The 18,754-nt window shown below is 39.9% G+C and overlaps 1 protein-coding gene across 6 annotated transcripts in view; it reads right to left on the bottom strand.

Annotated features, from left to right (window-relative positions):
* The window catches only part of Slc12a6 (solute carrier family 12 member 6), a 92,925-nt gene that overhangs the window by 6,678 nt on the left and 67,493 nt on the right, over nt 1-18,754 (bottom strand). For all 6 annotated transcript variants that reach the window (XM_013158722.3, XM_003475653.5, XM_063250332.1 and 3 more), the window contains 12 exons: nt 17,693-17,907; nt 16,309-16,467; nt 16,032-16,130; nt 15,639-15,696; nt 11,458-11,632; nt 11,106-11,224; nt 9,175-9,273; nt 6,927-7,046; nt 6,006-6,110; nt 5,435-5,603; nt 3,681-3,876; nt 2,966-3,135 (listed from right to left, as the gene is read on the bottom strand). In XM_013158722.3, coding sequence (XP_013014176.1) covers nt 2,966-3,135; nt 3,681-3,876; nt 5,435-5,603; nt 6,006-6,110; nt 6,927-7,046; nt 9,175-9,273; nt 11,106-11,224; nt 11,458-11,632; nt 15,639-15,696; nt 16,032-16,130; nt 16,309-16,467; nt 17,693-17,907 — 1,684 coding nt within the window. The remainder of the gene's footprint in view (nt 1-2,965; nt 3,136-3,680; nt 3,877-5,434; nt 5,604-6,005; nt 6,111-6,926; nt 7,047-9,174; nt 9,274-11,105; nt 11,225-11,457; nt 11,633-15,638; nt 15,697-16,031; nt 16,131-16,308; nt 16,468-17,692; nt 17,908-18,754) is intronic.

Consider the following 18,754-nt stretch of genomic DNA (forward strand, 5'->3'; position numbering starts at 1 on the left):
GAATTATGTGTCTAGTGACCGACAGAACAGAAGGAGGAGGACTTTATAAAGAGTTGTCCAGAGACTGCCCCAGAGTGCATCTGGACACTGTGGCAGGTGCTGCCCAGATGGCTGTGGAGGGACCCCAGAGACCCTGTCTTTCTTGGACAACCTCAGGACCTGCTATGTAGATACTTTGTTTGGTAGCTGGAGAGGCTGGGTACAAAGACACTAAGGAATTACAGAACTGTTTGAAGATAATCAGGCATTGCTGGAGAATGAAAAGCTTTTAATCTGAGACTTGTCCCTTTACGGTTTCAACTCTGGATAAAGATGTGTCTGGCACAATGCAGTTCAAGGAGTTTAAAGAATTGTGGGATATATGAATGGCTGGAAACAATATTTCATCTGTTTTGGTAGTGAGAGCAGTGGAACAATGGATCCTCAAGAATTTCAGGAGATCCAGGGCTGGGGATTTAGCTCAGGGGCATAAGTGCCTGCCTGGCAAGAGCTAGGTTGTGAGTTCGACCCCTGGTACCCAAAAAAACCAAACAAAAAAAGAATTTTAGGAGGTCCTAATAACAATGGGCTTTAGTGTGAATCCTCAAACTGAATTCAGTCAGGGCTGGGGATTTAGCTCAGCGGCATAAGCGCCTGCCTTTGCAAGCAGGCAATCGTGAGTTCGATCCCTAGTACCGAAAAAGACAAAAAACAAAAACAAAAACAAACTGAATTCAGTCAAATGGAAGGCTCTTATGGATAGCTTTTAAAGATAGAATTCTGGTCAGCAAAGCATTATAAATTTTGCATATGATGATTTCATTATGCCACATGTTATGCTTTTAATAATAGACAACAGGAAGACTGAAAAGGGTACCCTAAAATGTGGATCTGGCCATCATTGAGAGGCGGGATCATGAACTTGTCCCTCCCTGCCTACAAGTTTCCCAAATATTCTCTAATAAAGTGGTATTATATATAACGCAACTTTTAAAAAAAAAGTTTTATGGGCTTTCAGTAGGATCTACATTCTAATGCTGCCTGTACCTCTTATATGTCACGGCTTTGTCATTTTAGTAACTTCAAGAATCTGTTTTCCTTCTTGAGAAGGAAATAGTACTTCTTAGAGTAGTCTGAGATATGAAGTAAAAAAAAGATAAAAATTTAAAAGAGATATGAAAAAGTGTGTCGTATAACAAGCACCAACAGTGTTTCTTCACTATCTATCTTATCCTATCTCTTCCTCTCTGTCTCTGAGACACAATCTAGAGTCTTGCTGTGTAGTGCTGGCGGGCCTTGAGCTCACCATGTAGCCCAGGCTGGCCTCTAACTCACCAGTGGTCCTCCTGCCTCTACCTCCCAAGTGCTGGGATTACAGGTCTGTACCACCATACCCACTCAACTTTTTTCTTAAATTGTAAAGTGGCTTGGTTTGGCTTTAATAAGAAAGCTCAACACGTGAAACATTACTAGTATGTTTTCTCCTTGAGAGCAATGTATGTCTTACTTTACGGTACAATGTGAGCATTACCATGCAAGTGAACAATCTGTAATCAACCAATGATAATACAACAGTCTTCTCTGCTTCTTCAGTCTCATTTTACTAATACATTTTAAAATATTGCTTATATCTTTAATAAATACTTATTCAATCCTGACTTAAGTGTTCATGTCAAATAGTTCTTACTGGGTTGTAAATCAGAGTATGAACCATGCTGTATCTTACATATCTGTATCTTACATAGCCTAGCTCTCATCCTAGACCTATTGTGTGCGTGGCCACATAGCTTTGCTTGGGCCTGAGATGCCCAAAAGGAGGTTGAAAGATGCCCAGAGGATCAAGAGGCAGGAATTCTCCTTCAATGTTCCAATACCTGTGGCCTCTTTTAAATTCACCAGGGTCTTTGAGGAATCATATTTTCAGGAAATGGTAATTTCTTGGGTGGGTCTGAGCAGTAAGAAAGAAGGTTACTGATAACCTAATCTGGGCCATATATATATATATATATATATATATATATTTTTTTTTTTTTTTTTTTTTTTAATCAGTACCAGGGATCGAACTCATGACCACGTACTTGTAAAGCAGGCACTTATGCTGCTGAGCTAAATCCCCAGCCCTCTGGGCCATATGTGACTATCCTGTCCTTTTGATAAATCCCAAATATGCTGTATCAATGTTGGTTCTGAATTTACTTTTGGGTAAATACCAGACTGTTATAAATTACAGTTCTGCTATCATTCAATTAACTCAGTTTTAAACGCTGATACAGTACTTTGACACAAGTCTCCTTACCTCCTTTATTTGCCCCACCATTCTTTCTAATAGCATGGGGTTTAGTGTTCATTACGTTCTTGCAGTTAGAAAGTTTCCTTCCCCTTAACAAATCTGACACAACTACCTCCTCTTCAATTACAGTTAAGTCTTCACTACAAGCCTCTCGTGTTGCCTTACTTATGTTTTATGCTGTTGTTCCATTCATTGTATACTCTCAGTAAAGCCTCATCCAGAAAACTGCTTCTTGGTCCATGTTTTTTTGTTTTTTGTTTTTTAATTAAAGCTCATAGTGGAACATGGTAAAGCTGTGCATTCAAACTTGAGTGCTTCAAGTACTCTCCAGAGGATTAAGTCCCTCAGATCATTCCAACTCAGAGCTGGATTTAATTCAGAGGTGTGTGCTTTGGTCTTGTGCTTTAAGAGATGCATGATTTATAAGCACATTTCACATACTTCCATAAGAATGTGTTGCTAGAGGCTTGGTGCCACAGCAGTCATGAAATTAGCCCTCTCAGTTCTGCTGAGCCCGCTGGATGTAGACTTTAGCATGTTACTCCAAGGAAGACCAAAAGTGGCCTGGGAGCTAAACCTGGCATTGTCTCTGGCCTAGACTTTGTTTTGGGGCACATTACTATTTCAGTGTTCATCTTACGCAATAAATTTAAATATAACCTTCAAGAAATAAAAATAAAAAGCTGTCTAAAATACCTTGTGCTGTTTCAGTAGGAATGGTAATAGCATGAGCATTCCCCCATCATGGACAATCCACCACACATCAATGTTGCCCTCAGAAAATTGCTCCACATTGCTGGGAAAGAAGGAGACATTTTTAGCCACCAACAGAGCAAGATGAGCAGCAGTTGTCACTCGAACTGTGCCTAGGGAGGAAAAAAAAAAAAAGAGATTCAGGATTGGCGGATAAGAATCTTTAGGCTGGTTTACTTTCCATCAAGTCAGGAAAGCAAGGAAAACACTCGAGTTTCTTTGAGGAAGGTGTCTTCTCTACACAGCAGCTATACCTCAGTCACAAAAATCGTCGAGAACAATCTGACAGCTAACAAGCAGTGGGCTGAGAATTACAGCTATTACTATACACACTCTGACTACACCTCTGAGGGTATGTAAATTGCAGAGATTTGGATGCTAAAGAACAATCCTATTTCTGTGATGATTATAATATGAAAAACCCTCAGTGAAAACATGGAAACCTAGGAGATAATTCCTAAACTTGACAAAAACAGTTTGTGAACAGCCATGTAAAAAGCTGGAGAGGCTGAGTAAAACCAGGTTATTACAACTGGTAGTTTATAAGGTCATTTTCAATGAGGCACACCTCACTGTGGGAGGGTGGAGGTGATTAGATGACAGGGATTTAACTCTGGGTCCTACTGGGCTCTCAGGTTCGTCAGGGAAATGTTTATACCAATGAAAGTTTTCCAGGCGCGGGCATCTTCACTCTGGCGCCAACCATTAGGCCATCCCATCACCACTGTGTTGTGCTTCATGCCCCCGAGGCCACAGGACTGGATGAGGTGGGAAATGCCCTCTCGAAGCTTGGCAGCAACCACCAGCTGGCTGAACCCTTTTACCTTCTCTGCTTCCATTAGGTGCTTAATGGTCTGAAAGAAACAGAGAACCTCAACAATGAATTGCTTTGCCCTGGACCTTGTAACTCCTCATTTCTCTTCCATATTGTAATCCCCAACTCTCTCTCTCTCTCTCTCTCTCTCTCTCTCTCTCTCTCTCTCTCTCCCCCCTTTTTGAGACAGGGTCTCACTATGCAGTTCAGGCTGGCCTTGAGTCCTTGGGCTTACTTTGTAGCCCAGGCTGGTATTGAACTCATGATTCTCTTGCCTCAGCCTCCCGCGTGCTGCGTACCACCATGTTCCACTTCCCTATCTCTCTTAAACTCTCAGTAAGACTCAATTTTCTAAAATTCAAAAGATTAAAACAGTTCCAATGAAATGTCATCCTCATTTGTCTTTCTCATTGTTCTTTCTTAAGACAAGGTCTCACTAGCCAGAGCTGGCCTCAAATTTGTGATCTTCCTGTCTCAGCCTCCCAAGTGCTGGTACTACAGGCATGTGCTACCATACCCAACTTGTCTTTTTCACTAAGTGCTTACTGTATATTTTTACATCTGTAGATAGTTGTCTACATGCAGTTTCTTTGTGTTTCTACTCCATTTTTCTCCCTTTGTGACATACCTAAAAACTAAGAACAGGAGTCTCCACAGAGAGAATAGCTAGCCTAGTTTCTTCACTGACAAGTGGTGTTTAGTGGTGTAAACACCACCTCTTTCCCTCCTGCACCTTGGCCATGTGCTGACTTATTTTCCAGAAAACTCAGTAGGGTGAATCTGGTCCATATTAGCATTTGAGAGGTTTCCTTTGTGCTTCTTCCATTCTTGAATCCTTTTAAAAAATTTAAATGTGCTTGTATTTGATTCCTATTACTTAGTCAGATTATATCTCATTTACTCAGCCCTCTTGGTAAAAAGGGGAACAGAATAATGATGTGGAAAATGTACCTGATTCTCCCCCGGCACAGATTAGGGCAGTGGTATAGTCAGGATAAGAACCTTGCTTTGCCATCTTGCACTCTTTTTATTAATTTATACCATAATTCCAGACTCATTTTTCCTCAGCATTCTAGTTCTACAGTTTCAAAGCATTTCAAAGTGAAATGCAATAAAAATTTTGAAATGCAATTAAAAATTTCTCCAAATATAAGGATTAGTTCTATCAGTCATGATAATTATCAGAGTAAAATGACTTCGTTTAAGTAGAACTTTAATGTTCAGCTAGTCAGAAATAGCAAAGGAATCTTGCTCATGATATCATGTAAATTAGTAAAGAGGAAAAACACTTGTTCCTTGGCATCTTCCCCATAGTTCTCAGGGTACACTAACTTACAGATGACTCCTATCAGTGGTCAGATCAGTATTTAGTATCTGTTTGGAAATAATGTGTAACCTTGATAATCTTATAGTTCAGTGACACTTTAAATGTAGAGAATGAGTAACTGTCCTCTGGCTCATCTTATTATTGGGGAGAATATAACTATTCAGAAGTCAGCACTGAGTGGGAAACCTCCCAGATCACACAGGAAAGGGATTAAAAGACTGAAGCCTTCCTACTTCATGTTCCATAAAGTCAGTTAAATCTGGACTCTTACCTGCTCAGCAGCTAGAGCTTCACCGTAGTTCTCTAAGAAGTTCCCCACGATGACAGAGCCCACAATTGTGAGACCCTTTCCGGCTTTCAGCTGGGACGCAAATGTAAGGAGGCGAGGATGCTTGACATGTAAGTCTTCATCTAGTTTCAGCAATACGAGCAGCTGAGGCCTAGGAAAAGGTTGGGGTGGAGGACAGAAAACACTTTGGGCAGCTGAAAAAGAATGGTAATTCCATCCTTTGCTTCAGGAGAACTGTGTAAAACATAATGACAGAAGAAAGACACCACAGGAACAACCTCATGAGGGTACTGAGTTATTTTGAATGCTCAAATTGATCAGTCTTCACAGAAAAACAACAAATGTCAGAAATATAAATTGCAAATCTCAGAAGAAAACAGAGTATGGATTTCGGATAGTTCAAAACAGGCCCTGAGTGCACGACTTCCTTATCCAGTACTCAACAAAGCACAGGTTTCCATTAATGCTGTGCCGAACATCACTAAGCTTTTTTTTATTTTGGTCTTTTTTGTTTTTATCGGTACCAGCGATCGGAACGGAGTAATTTCATTACCTCCAGTTTTTAGTGTGTGGAGGTCCTTCCTCCAGCCGAAGCAAAGCAAACCTGGCTGCACTGAGTGACAGCCCACGGATGCCATCACCCCATTCTTTCTCAGCTCTGGGAGAAAAAGGAGAAAAGAGCAGAGATAGATTTAAAATACAGTAAGCATAATTTTAAAAAAAAGTTCACTTTAGAAACTAAAAGTATATACAAGGTAGAAGTTTAAGCGTATACTAAGAATGTCTGCTACTAACATGAACCCACTGAGAGCCAGGTGAACCCCATCATGTACCAACAGACTATGCTATATAAACACGTCAGAATAAAAGTTTCAAGGGTCACTCAGTCTTGTACATCTCTGTGAAAGCAACAGTGTAAAATAGCAATTTGTATTAGGAAATTATTAAAGACCCCAATTTAAATTATTTTTAAAATAATGGGACAAAGTAAAATTCAATGTAATCTTCTGAATCAGAATGTTACTTATCCTGCATTTGTACAAGTTACAAGGTCTTAGTTTTTTGGCAGGGAAAGAGAGTTGACATAGGGTCTCACTATGGAGTGCAGGCTGGCCTTGAACTCACTTATGTAGCCCAGGCTGGCCTTGAACTCACTGACTAATTTCATTTTTATGTCAGAAACAATACCTTGATTGAAGAGATTGGCAAAAATATTTGTATTGTTATACTTTGTTTAGTACTGATCATTTTTAGATATGTCCTTTCAGGTACTTTTCATAATTCACAGATACTTTCTTAACAGGTTCCCCCTTGTGATGAAAAATTTGTAAAATGGTTAAGAGAATTAGAGATGCAAAATGTAGTTATGGACAAATGAAGTTATCTGGGTCTTAAATGTAATTTTCATTAAACTGAATATAAAAAAACTAGTCTTGAGAATCTTAGCAGTGATCAAGGTGAAATCCACACTCACCCCTGGTACTCAATGTACTTGTAGATCATGCCAGCTATTACCATTGCTACAATGGCATAATACCAGGAAGAAATGAACATCAGAGCCAGACAGATACTCATTCCCATGAAAGACAGGGCCCTAGAAAATTAAAAAAACAAAAATATAAAAAAAGTCCATGTGGGGAAAAAAAAAAAAGTGCTAAACGTGCTGGGATTGTAGGTATGAGCTACCATGTCCAGCTCTGTATTTGTTCTTAGCTGTCCTAAGGTTCTCAGCAGTGAACACAGGGCCGTGCCCATGCTAGACAGGAAATACCCAGCCACTGAGCTATCTCCTCAGCCTCGGTGGCAATGCTGACTATCTGTGAATGCTCGTTCTCAGCTTCTTAGTTGTCTTGGCATGGACTGGCAACAGTCAGCAGATATGTATTGGGCCCCAAAGCACCCTTTGCAATAGGAAATGCTTTCTACCCGTGTAAATGAACAAGGATTCCACATAAAAGTCACCTGTAGTTATGAGGATAATTAATTAGGAGCCACCTAGAGGGCTGGGGATTTAGCTCAGCAGCATAAGCACCTGCCTAGCAAGTGTTAGGTCCTGAGTTCGATCCCCAGTACCAAGAAAAAAAGAATCACCTGGAAAAGCAAGGATTGAACGTAAGTCAGAAATGTTAGTAACTCTGTAAACTCTTAGCTTCTTTCATATAAACAGTCCCTCAAATTTTATGAATATTTAATTAGCATAAGTACAGAACTCACTGACAAAAATTTGCCATTAGTTTTCTTACAAAGTACTACACAGGGCTGGGATGTAGTTCAGTTCACAAGATCCTGAGTTTAATACCCAGTACAACCAAAAAGAAAAGTACTATATAAGAAAAACTTGGTAGGTGTCAGGAAGTGTTTTTTTTTTTTTTTTAAATCAAATGAAAAATTGGTAGGCAACTGCATTTACTGACATTTTTCTGTGTACAGAATGAACTTCCAAGCTATGTGATGAATTTTAAAGCATGAGTGGCAGAACTGTTAATCTGAAGATTAAATCTAATAAAAATAAAATGTGACAGAAGCAAAACAGCAACACAAAAAATATTCACAGTGAATTTTTAAATAAAGTTAAAGGTAGAAAGATGATTAGAGATGTTCCCATCAGGCGAAGGTATACATTTCTAGGGGTGAAGATGGGATCACTGCCCACCACTGCTAAGCGAGGGCAGCGAAGGATCATGGGAATTCATCCAGGAGGAAGATACCAGCGGGTCATGCATACAGGACTAACTAAGCAGCTCTAAGTGCATGAGAGAAAAGAGACGGGAAGGAGCTGGGACAGTAGTCAGAAAATCCGGATGACTCCGCAGGACTAGGGCAGCTTAACTGTCCAGCAGCAGCAGCAGTTAACATTTCACCAAGATTTTTACTGTACACCAGGCTCTCTACTAAGCACTTCAGACTTATGAGTCTGCTTTTAGAAATGAAAAAAAAATGAAGTTTTACATGGCTGTGTGCTTTGCTGAAGGTTACAAAGACAGTAGTTACTCGAGATACTAACTTGGGTCCCCTGCTGCCAAGCCGCACCTCTCATTTTTACCTACTAAATGAAATTCTCTGAGGGATAAGAGTATAGCAGTGAAAACTGATGAGAACGTCACAGTAGAAAAAAAAAAGGGATGAAGTTTACTGCTTAGCTAAGAGGTAAACAGGAAAACAGGCAAAGGAAACATTGTTCCAATCTGAGGAATGAAGCAGGCTAAACTGGACATGGTGTTGTACCAGCACTGAGAGAGGCCGAGGCAGGAAGACTGCAAGTTTGAGGCCTGCTCTTGTCTCAGAATAAAAAATTATAAAAAGAACCGGAGATGTATAGGGACAGATCATTACTGGGTTCAAGTCCCACTACCATCAAAAAGAAAAAGAAAAAATGAAGGAGGTTGGAAATATACCACAGAGTTTTATTTATTTATTTATTGTTTTTTTTATTGGTACCAGGGATCGAACTCACACACACTTACAAGTCAGGCACTTATGCTGCTGAACTAAATCCCCAGCCCTATACCACAGTTTTGATCTTTATTCTTAGTGGGTATTATAGGTTAGAAGTGGAATGACAGATGAAGATTCAGATGAGAACTCAAAGCTGAAACAGTACGAAACAGTTGGTCTAGAAAAATAATTGTGTCAAAATCCCTGAGTGGGAGAAGAGTATAAGAGAGACAGAAGGGGTACGAAATCAGAGGAGGAAGGGGAGAGGAGAGGAGGGGAGGACTCACCAGTGGTAGTAGCGGAATCGGGGTCTCCAGTTGGGTGTTCGAAGTAATGTCTGCAAAGCACATGCCAAGTTCACAAACAGGTAACACATGAGAAAAAACCTGGAGAACAAAAAGAGAAAAAGAGTCAGGGGTCGGGATGTAGTTTGGTGGTAGAGTAGTCGCCTAGCACCTATGAGGCCCCGAGTTACATTCTCACACCATCAAAAACCAAACACAGCACCCTGTAGAACATGATTACTGTAAAACGATTCCTTGAGGGTTATGTTAAATACTGAAGACCTCTGCTGTAAGGAAGCCCACCTTCCAGATGCCTAGCCCTCTTTCACGAACCCTCTCAGGTGATGGCACCCTACCCTGCTGTTTATAGGACTACCCAGATTATTTTTCTAGTAGAGAGTCTGTATTGTAATTAGAACTCCTCTGCAAAGAAACTTTAAGGCTCAGTGGTCTCCCTGATGAATTCTGTAAAATGTTCCATAAAACATTTAAGAAAAAGTATCAGCTTCACAAATTCTTTTCAGAGGAGAGGCCAACAGTGGATGAGTTTTACAAGACTAATTGATTACCCAGGCTTCTTCTTTTTTACTCATTTTTGTTCCAAATTCACTGACCAGGTCCTATGAGAATCCTATTTAAAAAGCTGGTTTGAGGGTGCAGCAAGAGCACTCGCTTAGCATGCGTGAGTGCTAGATTCAATTCCCAGCAGCACCACTGCAACCACCACCACCACCAAGAAAGTGTGGTAGCACAGGCCTGTAATCTGAGCATGTTTGGAAGCACTTGAAGGTGCTTGGCGTGGCTGTGGTGCAGAGTGCACGCTGGGTGAGTTGGCAGGTCAGAGGAGACCAAGTTCAAGCCCAGCCTGTACAACTTAGTAAGTCCCTGTCTCAAAACAAAGCAGCTAGCCAGGCATGGTGCCTCAAAAAACCAAAAATCAAACCAAACCAAAAACAAAAAGGAGGAAGCGGCTGGCTTACGTAGCTCAGAATGAGAGCCCCAGGTTCAAACCCCCGTACTTGGCAGGCGGGAATCTCTAAACTTCTTTTCTTCCTTTTCATCTCTATTACTATCACCCTCATTTAGGCCCTCATTTTTTTTTTTTCCCAAAAAGCATTCCCGGCTCAGTTTAACCTTCTTAATATCTCTTTTATACCAACTTGGCCATTCTAAAACATAAACATGAATTTTGTATTCAAAGGATTACCCGTGCTGTCCAAGTAAAAGGCAAGGCCTTCTGTGATCAGGCCCTGCTCCTCTGGCCTCCTCTGCCAACTCACCCAGCGTGCACTCTCCACCCAGCCAGGCCAAGCTGCCTTCAATTCTAGGGATGTGCTGCGCTGTTTCATTTCTCAACTGCTTTACACACACTCCCTAGAGTATTCTTTATCCCTTCTTTGCTTAGCAAACAATTAGTCATCCTTCGAGATGCAAATGTCACCTTCTACAGTAAATCCTTCTAGAGTCCCAGGTTACTTAGATGCCTCGCTATAAGTACTTCTACAGCACCCAGGATTCACCTCTGTCACGGCCCTCAACATACCATGTGCAGACCCCTGAGGATTCCTTATTGCCAGTTCTAAGGCTGTGCCTTATCCATCTTTGCATTCTCAGTACATCACATAGTGTCAGGCAGGTAAGGTGTCACCAGTAAGTCTCAGGTGAGTGAATACAAGCTACCCACCAATGAATGTTGAATCAAAAAAGAAGGTGAGGCTGAGGTGCAGCTCAGCAGTAGAGTGCTGGTCTAGCATATGCAAGTCCTTTGGATAAGTCAGCCTTACATGAAAGTCCTCTGGAATGTTCATTACCATTTAAGTGAAGATAAATCTGCATTTGATTCACTCTGTCATTACACTACTGTTATGCGACTGATGAAAACCATGTGTTACGTATCCCTTAAGTTAGCGTAGTTGATAATAACTGGCTCTTACATGGAGAGAATCGGGGCCACGAGATCCAGAGAGGCAATAAGGATTCCCAGCTCTGCGATGGCAGCAGTCAGAAGTAGAGCCCAGGTAGGCTCCCCATTGGCTTTGCTGTGACCGAAAACCTGCACACAGGAGGGAAAATACCAGGCTCAGACTGAGTAAATGTGCTCTTAATTATTTCAACCTGCAGTTTCACACATCTGAAAAATAACAATGCTACAAAAATATTATCTTTTAGACACCCTTACCACAATTTGTATATGAATTAGGTTTTCTATTAAAAACCATCTCTGTATTTACGATTTATGACAACACTTTGCCCCTGAAGCCTGGGTGTGAAGAGGATCTCACTCACCCTCAGGAATGGTATGATGTTATCCTTGGCAATAGCCTGTAACAGCCTTGGTGCGCCTGTGAGGCTCTGAAGTCCAGCCCCACATGTTGAAAAGAAGGAGCCAATGACAATCACCCACGGGGATGGCCAGGACAAGGTGCCCACGACCAAGTTACCTTTCACGGCATCCCCAAACCTAAGAAAGAAACAAGCAAACAAGGAAATGGAATCTATAAACACTTTTATGCTGAAATACCAGAAGACATTTCACTCACTTTTTTTCTGTTTATAAGTTTCAGAGAATTAACATTGAGACAGACATGAATACTAAGAAAGGTAAAGGTAGCCTGCTCTGATTAAAAGGCAACCGTAGCAGTCTGGGCACACAGCTCAGTGGTAGAGCACTCGCCAAGCACAAGGAAGGCCCTGGATCCAGGCTACAGCACCACCAGGGAAATAAAAAGGCATTAGCTAGATACTGTTGCACAAGCCTGTTATTTCAGCACCCTGGGAGGCTAGCCTAGCCTGGGCAACTGTATGATTTAGTGAGACCTCATCTCTAAAGAGTAAGGGAAGGTTAAAACTATAATTCAATGCAAAGGCTATGGGTTCTGTCCCCACTACCACCAAAAAACAGCACATTAGTGACCCCCATTAAGAAAAGAAAACCCTAGAACCAGAAAATAAACTAAGCTTTACTTATAGTTTTCCCTCTTTAGATTACCAAAAATAATGTGCTTTTAGGGAAAAATTAGAAAAGCACAGAAAATAGAAAACAGAAAAAGGGAAACCCCAAATCTTAGTATTAGGTACACTTGCCATATCTTACTGTTTACTACGTTTTTTTTTTTTTTACTGTTTTGAGACAGGGTCTCGCAATGTAGTTCATGCTGGCCCTTAGACTCACTTTGTAGCCCAGGCTGGTCTTGAACTTGCTAAGTTCCTCCTGCCTCAGACTCCTGAGCACTAGGATTACAGGAGTGCACCACCACACCTGGCTATTTACTATGTTTTTTAAAAACCTATATGAATTGAATGCACTTATAATTTTGTATTCTTTTTTTTTTTTTTTTTTTGTCGGTACCAGGGATTGAACTCACAACCACGTGCTTACAAGGCAGGTGCTTATGCCGCTGAGCTAAATCCCCAGCCCCAATTCTGTATTCTTTTTAAGCATATGCATTTTTCTGTTATGAAAAACCATGAATAAAAATTTAGTGCTTTGAGTAACACAGTACCATAATTTACATCACCCATTCTTCACTGTAACTAATGTAAGTATGTGTTACTAAGGATTGAAGTCAGGACCTCTGCCATAAGTTACGTTCTCAGCCAGCCCTTTTGAAAAACTTGACATAGTGTCTTGCTAAATCATGAAGGTGCTAAAACTGTGGACTTTCTATCTTCCTGCCCAGGCCTCCAACAGAACTGCACCATCATGCCCAACCTGTAATGAACATCTTTATATACAATGACATCAGATTTTTTTTCCCTTATGGCAGATTTCAAAGAAGGAATAACTGTTTTAAAAAAGGATCAATATGGTAAAACATTTTCAAATCACTACCAAACAAAAAGGTTTATACTAAATTCAGCTCTCACGGGAAGTATGTGAGAACTCAACTCTTACGGCACATATGAATATTAAGTCACTGCTAATTTAACAGGTGAGTTAAATTAGCTCTGTAATTTGTTTGTTTGTTTTAGAGGCAGGGTCTCTCTATGCAGTTTAGGCTGGCCTTGAGCTCACTTTATAGCCCAGGCTAATCTTGTACTTGCAAGGATCCTCCTGCCTCAGCCTCCTGAGTGCTGGGATTACAGCTATGTGCCACCATGCCTGCCTAATACTTTTTAAAGTATGTTTTAAAAAGTAATGTGCAAAAAACTAAGGTACATATCAACAGATTTCCACAAAGCAAATACCCGTATAACTACCATGCACATCAACTAGCAGAACATTACCATTATATTATAAAATTCTCTTCTGGCAACTCCCAGGCAGTCCACTACCCACTATTACCCTTTCTTCCTCTCCACTATCCACTATATTGCTTTCCCTATTTTAAAACTTTCTATAAATGAAACACAATATAAACATCTTGTGTTTGCTTTCTTTTACTTAGCACTGTAAAATTCTTTTTCTTTTATCACTATGGTTATTTTTACTGCTGTGTATTTTCATTGCATGAATACATAATGTGTTCATTCTACTAATGGATAGATTATTTCCAGATCTTGGCCATTTAAAAGTACTACTACCGTGCAAATCCTTGTGCAAGATTCTTAATGCATGTGTACAAATATTTCTATTGGATATACCTGGAAATAGAATTGCTAGGTCATATATACATGTGTATTCAACCTTAAGAGATAATGACAAAAACAGTGTTCTCAAGAGGCATTCAAATTTACATTATATTTTTATATTAACATATAATTTAGGGTCAGAGATTTAGCTCAGCAGCACAAGTGTCTGCCTGGCAAGCACAAGGTTGTGAGTTCACTCCCCATACCAAAAAAAAAAAAAAAAAAAAAAAGAAAAAAAAGATATAATTTAACAAATCTCTGTCTGTTTCATTACAATAGTACAGTAATATACCATATAGACAGATAGTGATACTTATACACACACATGTGTATTGTGTAATTTTATTTTTTCAGTAGTATTTTTTTGGCTTTTCTTTTTTTTTCCTCAATAGCATTTATATAGCATGTATTATTAGGTTTCTGGTTCTCATAGTGCTCAGTCTAGCAGGGAAAAATGAAATGATAAGGAGCAACTATATATAACATGGTCAAGACAGCACACAGTGTGTTGATAATAGTGGGTGCACAGGAGAGAAGTGATTACCTCCTTCTAGGTGAGCACAGGAAGACTTTAGAGGAAAAGACACTTAGCCTCCTCTGGGGGACGAATGTGACCTGGCTAGGTGGAGGTAACCCATTCTAAGCAAAGGAAACAGCACAGACAAATGTGCGATGGACAGTAATCTGAAACAAGGCACATTAAACTCTAGGCTATGGCTGGAACATCAGGAATTTCTAAGGGAATAGTGGGCTGTAACAGTAGAGTGACATAGACAGGGACAGATCAGTCAGGAGTTTGAAGGGAAATGTGGCAGACTCTGAAGCAGAGAAGTTTGTGTAACCAAGCTTTACACTTTAGGAAAGTCATTCTGGTAGCAGTGTGGAAGGATTAAAAGGTAGTAAAACCAAAAGGAACATTACTGCAGCAGTGTATGCAGAAAATCTTGAGAGCCAGGACAAAGTTATGGGGATGCAGAACACAGGAAATAATGAAATGCATTTAGGTTGAAATGTGGAATTTGGGCTGCGGATACAGCTTAGCAGCACAGCGCCTGCCTGGCAAGCAAGAAGTCATTGAGTTCCATTCCTGGTTCCAGAAAAAAGAAAGGTGAAATTTACAAGGCTTAGACACTAATGAAATGGAGGAATTAATTAAGTCTATTGATGACACCTTTTAGAAAGACATGAATGGTGGTTATTAACCAAGATGGATAAAAAGTAAGCAGTAACAGGTTTCAAGAAAAGATTTGAGAGGCCAGGGATATAGCTCAATGGCACAGCACCTGCCTGGCAAGCACAAGGTCATGAGTTCGATTCCCAGTATCAAAAAAAGAAAAAAGAAAGAAGATTAGATTTGACTATAAATATCTTTGAAAACATACAGGAAAAAAAGAAAACACACACTTGGCAGCTTTCATGAGGGAAATAAAAAATGTTTCACCTTTGATGCAGATACTTATGCTCACAGAGAAGATGCCGAAACACTTCAAAGCTCTGTGCTTATTGGTATCTTTCTCTCACCTTTGGTCTAGCTCTCCAACAGTTCTTGATGTACAGGGAAGTACTTATTATTCAGACAAACTGGTTTCTTTCTGAAAGTGCTACATTCACTATGGCTCACATATTTATAGCAACATACTGGTCCTTATTATTCACTACCCTTAAGGGGAACTATACACATACGTATTTATCCTTCCTCCCTTCTTTCCCATCCTGCTGGGTATCAAACCGAGGGCCTTGTACATGCTATCAAGTGCTCCATCACTGAGCTACACCCCATCCCAGTATATTTTCTAATTGTGAGTCAATCATTGATACCTTAGATCAGGTTTTTGAGATCACAACTGTCTTTGGATGATCATATGTCATGAAAATGACACAAAGAATTTACTCACTTGTCTCTGAGAACAACCCCTTCAATACACGCCCCAAAAAGGACAACATTGCTTAAATCTACCATACTGAGGTCAAGGAAACTGCTGTTCATTCTCCAGTATCAGACAGATCAGTCATGAGTTTGAAGGGAAATGTGGCAGGCTCTGAAGCAGAGAAGTTTGTGTAACCAAGCAAGTAAGACAGAAAGTAAAGAATCAGAATAATTCTCCTATCAGTAAATTACTGAATTCCCTAATCCTATAAAAATCTTACTTGAATTTTGTACATGAAATGGGCAGAGTATCTGGCAAGAAGTAAGATGGTAGAGAAAAACCTTTACTGAAACACTGTCACCCTAGTTCTACTGGATGTTCCTGTAACTTGGACTCAGACTGGACCCACGAAAAGGATACAGACAAAAGATGTGGTCAGGATGGCAAGGATCGTTCCGATGGGAATAGACTTCTGAGCATCTTTCAGATCTCCGGACCTATTTGATCCAGCCATGATACCTGCAGAGAGTGGGGAAAACAAAGTTAACTTCTTGAGTTCCTGGACACTTTGAGGTTTGTACCAATACTGAAGGTTAAAGGTAAATCTAGGAATCCTGACAGTGTAATTCTGTCTCCTCAAAAAAGTAAGTCCCTGGGCTGGGGATCTTCTAAAGTGGACATCAGCACTGTCACTTACCTGTGACAGAGGGAAAGAATATCCCCACCAGAAGAGTGAAAGAGGTGGTAATGTCAACAAGCACATATTCATGATTTAAGTTTCCCAGGACGTCCGATGATTTGGCTGAGGGCTTTTCAATAATCTCTCCTTTAGGCAGATAATTACTCCAAAGGTTCTCTGCAGAGGGAAACACTCTAGTCAAAAGTAGTATAGTAAAAATGTCACTAGCTGGCCAGATGCAGGGCACACACCTGTGATTCCAGCACAGGGGAGGCTGAGGCAGGAGGACTGTGTGAGTTCAAGGTCAGGAAGGGCTATGTAGTGAGTTCAAGGTGGTCTATACTACATAGCAAGACCCTGTCTTGAAAAACAAGTATTAATAAAGTACAACATTTAAAATACGACTGCTTTTTTGCACAGTTCTTATGTTTTTGTGTTGCTTGATATCATACACAGACTCTTCTTCTACTAGGCAAGTACTCTATCACTTTGTCTCACTCCCATACCCTTATAATAAGTTTTTCAAGGGTTTTTTGCTTCTTCAACATGGACATGTATACACACACATTGTGCAATAAAACACACATAAATAAAAAGAAAATGTCTCTCCTCAGAGATGGTCTGACAAAATGTTTTGGTACAAAAACAGTTAACTTTTCTAATACAAATAGTAAAAGTCAGACAAAACATCTCTCAAATCCCATTACTTTTTACTGGTCAATTTTTAACACCTTAATGTGAACTTGCTTAACACGCAAAGAAATTTGTGGACCAAATGTTTAAGGCTAATGTCACTTAGGAAAGAACTTCAGAAATGTAGTTGAACTAGGAAAATAAGTGTGAATGGGATGACAGTAAAACAATTCTGCTTTGTCATTTCACAGATAACACTGGCAATTTTTGTTGTTGTTGTTCTGGGGATTGAATTCACGACCTTGCACTTGCACTTGCCAGGCAGGCTGTTAGGCCACAGAGCTGCATCCCCAGTCCTCCTTGGCAGTATTTTAAAGAACATGCAAATTTGGATATGGTAGTGCATGCCTATTATAGCACCAGCTACTCAGAAGGACGAAGTGGGAAGTCCGTGTGAACCCAGAAAGTAAGAGGCCAGCCTGGGCAAGAAAGGAAGACCCTGTCTCAAAATAGAAAGATGGGGACAGGGCAGAGGGAGACAGACTACAGGAACTATTTTATCTTATTCTAGTTCTGCTCTGTTCTCAAAGGAGTAAATTTTAACAGATAATGCTCAACAGGAGACACTGAATAATTCTGCTATGTACTAAGCTTGAGAAAGGAAGCAGTACCATGGCTATACATTTTCATGACAGAGGACAATCTAAGATAGGGAAGGCTATTTCCTTATAGAGAAGTAAAAATATGTCCTCTAAGCTCTTCAACTTACCAGTGATGATACCACTGGCCAAGCCGGGAATACCCTGGATTGAAGTGACATTATTGTGAACAAAGTACTCATCACAGGTGGCATTGAAAAACTGACTGGAGTTACAGAAGAAGCCCCATAACTTTGATGGTACGGTCATGTTGTTAACTTCCTTGATCTTAGAGCAAACATCAATGTGTCTTGATGAAAGAGTGCGGTTACCCAGCATGCAGACCCTAAGTGGAAACAAAGAGGGAGAAAGATTAAGCAAAAAAAAGAAAGCACATTTTTAAAAAAGGGAACAGGTTAGAAGAGGACCAAAACATTCTCATCTCTAAGAGCTTCTACTGTCAGAGGTACAAAAGGAACTAATACTTATTTATAGGCACTGTGAGTGGTGACTTACATATTTTGCCACTTTAATCCTTATAACAATCTCACAATGAATGGGTATTTATTTTGTGGATGGAGGAGTTAAACTTTAGGAAAATATAATATTCTATCCAAGATCATCCTAGTGGTATATGGCAGTGATAGAATTCAAATACAAGAATTATCAGAGGACACTATGCTGACTCATCTTCCAAAAACTGTTAGGCTACCAATCAACTTTTAGAACAATCCTGGAGTCCTCTGATTCTTATTTACAAAAATAGTTCCCTTTTTTGGCTTAGAAAAGCCTTACACTCCTAACACCCCCTTGGAAATATTCTGGTAAGCTTTTTGACTACTGTTGTGAGGACAAAAACTTGGCTAGAATTAAACACATCCTGCTAAGACAGAATTGTTTTTGAATTTAAGCTTAGACCCAATGGATATGAAGATATTAAAGAATAATACAAATATCCTTTTATTTTACTGTTTTTTTCTGTTCTATCCAAAGACTTAAATACAAACAAAAGAATATACTCATAGCTAAAATACCTCTTTGTTCTTAGGTTGAACAAAGCTGTTTTTAAAACCTTTCACATGATTACACACACATATAATGAATCATGTATCTATTACTCAGAGTCAATGACTTTCAACAGTTTTGCTTCATGTGTTTTTCTAAGCTTTTGTCATGTTTTGTTGAATACTTTA

This window comes from Cavia porcellus, unplaced genomic scaffold, assembly GCF_034190915.1.
Source record: "Cavia porcellus strain 051 isolate PalLab524CR breed Dunkin Hartley unplaced genomic scaffold, mCavPor4.1 scaffold_6, whole genome shotgun sequence".
NCBI lineage: Eukaryota > Metazoa > Chordata > Mammalia > Rodentia > Caviidae > Cavia > Cavia porcellus.